Source organism: Dioscorea cayenensis, chromosome 15 (genome assembly GCF_009730915.1).
Source record: "Dioscorea cayenensis subsp. rotundata cultivar TDr96_F1 chromosome 15, TDr96_F1_v2_PseudoChromosome.rev07_lg8_w22 25.fasta, whole genome shotgun sequence".
Classification (NCBI taxonomy): Eukaryota; Viridiplantae; Streptophyta; class Magnoliopsida; order Dioscoreales; family Dioscoreaceae; genus Dioscorea; species Dioscorea cayenensis.
In genome coordinates this window covers 1374519-1377536 of record NC_052485.1, presented here as the reverse complement: position 1 = coordinate 1377536, position 3018 = coordinate 1374519, and the positions used below count along the sequence as shown (strand labels likewise).

Sequence of the window (3018 nt, the reverse complement as noted above, 5' to 3'; positions counted from 1 at the left end):
TTGATCTTCTAAGAAGTTTCATTGAGAGATTGCTGGTGGCTATCAGCAGCTGTTGAGAATCAAGAGAGAAACATATTAGCACTTTTAAACATAATGTTGTAAGGCGGTAACGCGTTCAAGTGAAAAATACGCGTATTTCATTCAATCCAAATGTTCCACAAGATTGCACGGGAAATAAGGTCCCAGAGGATACGGTGCTCAGAGGTGAGAGTTGTTAGCCAAGTGTTCCACAGTAAAGTAATTGATTGAGGTGAAGAATTTAAATCTAAAGCTTGAGAAAAAAAAAAGCCCAAATACACTTAGAATAATCACAGTTGAGAAAGAGGTGATTCAGGCTTTTAGAGGCATTATGACAAATGACACAAGTATCTAAGGAATTTAGAGTATTGCACCCATATCTTGTACAGTTGTGTCATGTATTTCTAATACTTTCTTTTACCCAATAAGATAGAATTTACTGTATGATTGCGAATTTAATCAGGTCATCATCACAAGTAAGATAAGAGCAAAATCATCCATTAGCAAGAAAGTTAAATATTAACCAATATATATCTTTGATCTTTGATTAGCAGCTGACTCTCTAAATGAACAAATACAAGAAATAAACAAAAGCGAATTCTGGTATAATTATAGACATGCCTACACCATTATCTAGGTTCCACATCAGACATGGAAATTTCATTTATGGAAGTCAGATTTGCAAGCTGCGATGTGGATCCACTGCTGTATCTTCTTTCCACCAACTGGATTTCTGCATTCCCAGAGTGCTCATCTGACTCCATGATACAACTACTTCTACTGAAAAACCCAGGGATTAAAGGTGTTGGAAGAGAAGTGGAATAGCTGCTGAGCATGTTCACGACTGAAGTCATGCTTGGCCTCTTTATTGGATCTTCCTGAACGCAAAGCAAACCAATGTGTATACATCTCAGCACTTGTTCAACAGGGAATCCCTCTCCTACTAGTTTGTCGGTCAATTCTAATGCTTTCCCTTCATTCCAGTGTTTCCACACCTACAATTTTGATTTATTTGATTAGTAATCATTATTTTCATTGAGGCATGCATCAATTATAACTTACATCGTTTACAAGGACAGATGCAGGCTGATATCTCACAACACCTCTGTTTTTCCGGCCAGTAACAATCTCCAACACCAACACACCGTAACTAAAAACATCTGATTTTGGTGAGAATTCTCCACGCATGAGATACTCTGGTGCCATGTACCCACTGCAAGAAAACCAATATCTTTTAAATATATCTCATAGTCAAGAATCTATCATATCAAGTTTGTGCTTACTGTGTCCCCGCAATTCTATTTGTGTTCCCTTGAGTTTCGTTCAAACCAAAATGCTTCGCAAGGCCAAAGTCTGAAATTTTGGGGTTCATATTTGCATCCAGTAAGATATTGCTCGCTTTCAAGTCCCGGTGGATAATCCTTAGGCGTGAATCTTCATGAAGATAAAGTAATCCTCTGGCAATGCCTTCAATGATCTTATGCCTGCTGCTCCAATCTAGTTGCTGACTTCGATTATCATCTGTTTATAAATGCAATTTAGTCAAAAATAGTAAGATTGATACTCATAATTAGTGTTTATAAGCTACCTAACTTACCAAATAAAAATTTATCAAGGCTACTATTAGGAAGGTATTCATAGACAAGGAGTTTCTCATTATTATCCAAGCAGCAGCCCAGTAACCTGACAAGATTCCTGTGCTGAAGCTTAGCAACAAAGACAATCTCGTTTCGTAGTTCCTGCAAACCCTGACCTGAACTCGCTGAAAGTCTTTTCACAGCTATATCCTGTCCATCTTTCAAGGTCCCCTGCATCGATTGGTTTAAGTAATATAATAGAATTTAAACTTTAATATAAGATCACAAATCTTTTTTTACCTTATAAACTGGTCCGAATCCTCCTTGTCCAAGTTTATTTTCGTTAGAGAAGTTATCCGTGGCGTCCCTGAGAGTACTTAATTCAAACCACCTGGATTCTCCACTTGTAAAATCTGCTTCAACATCTTGAAGATCATGTAAGACTAAGAGTTTTCTGATTCTTCTCCTTTTCTGCAAACAGAGGTAAGTGACAGAGACGAGCCCAATTGCAACAATCAAAGAAAGGACAACACTAAGAACAATCTTCAGTGTGTCATTATGGTTTCCTGCGGAGAAGAGTGACAAATTCAACTAAAACTGGCAAAAAGTAGTGCACCATGTCTTTTGAGATGCTATTTACCTTGATTGGGGTACCCGGGTGTCAGTGGCGGAGGCGGGGGAGGTGGGGGAGGCGGCTGTGCCAAGATGGATAGATCTCGAATCTAACAAAACAGCTCATAGAAAACGCTCTGTAACCTTGTTTATAATAGAAATATTCCAGTAAGTTCAATACAGATCGATCCAAACAAGTGGAACAACCAGTATCTGTTAAATCCCGCGTGCACTCTGCCATCCCGTAGATGTCCCCAATTGTGGAGTCGTTGAAAGTTGCTGAAGCGAATTTGATAGCGTTCATGGAGGCATTCAACGACACCTCGTACATCAGTTTCCTTAGTGGCTTGTTAAACACTGTAGGATTGGAGACGTTGTTGACGTTGTAATAGGTACAGCCATTGTCGTTAGAGACCTGGGAGAAAAAGGGGCGGTCGGAGAAGCGGAGGATGCAGTCGTTGAACCTGATGGTGGCCGAGCGGGAGAGCAGGCAATTAGATGAGGCAGAGAAGGCCGAGCGGTAGAGGCAGATAGCGCAGTCGTATGTGGACATCTGGGGGCGACACTGAGCGAAGCCGTGGACAACATCGGATGCTGTCCCGACGGAGTAGTTGAAGAATAAGTCTTTTGAGCTGGCGGTAGAGTTGGGGAGGTTGGAGAGCAGTACATCGAGGTTGGCCTTGAACGGGCTGGGGATGGTGTAGTTGGAGCTGAAGTCACAGTTGACCAAGATGGGATCTTGAGTATTACAGACTTCTTCAGATAGAAAGAGGGGCAGGAAGAGGAGGATCATGAACAGTATCAGCTCCAT

At 40.9% G+C, this 3018-nt stretch overlaps 1 protein-coding gene across 1 annotated transcript; it reads right to left on the bottom strand.

Annotated features, from left to right (window-relative positions):
* Positions 1 to 554: 554 nt before the first annotated feature.
* Positions 555 to 3018, bottom strand: LOC120277210 (cysteine-rich receptor-like protein kinase 10). Its single transcript, XM_039283963.1, has 7 exons — positions 2389 to 3018; positions 2236 to 2317; positions 1896 to 2161; positions 1616 to 1826; positions 1302 to 1539; positions 1081 to 1231; positions 555 to 1013 (listed from the first exon to the last, which is right to left on the bottom strand). The coding sequence occupies exons 1-7, from the start codon at positions 3016 to 3018 to the stop codon at positions 648 to 650; spliced, it is 1944 nt and encodes a 647-aa protein (XP_039139897.1). The 3' UTR covers positions 555 to 647.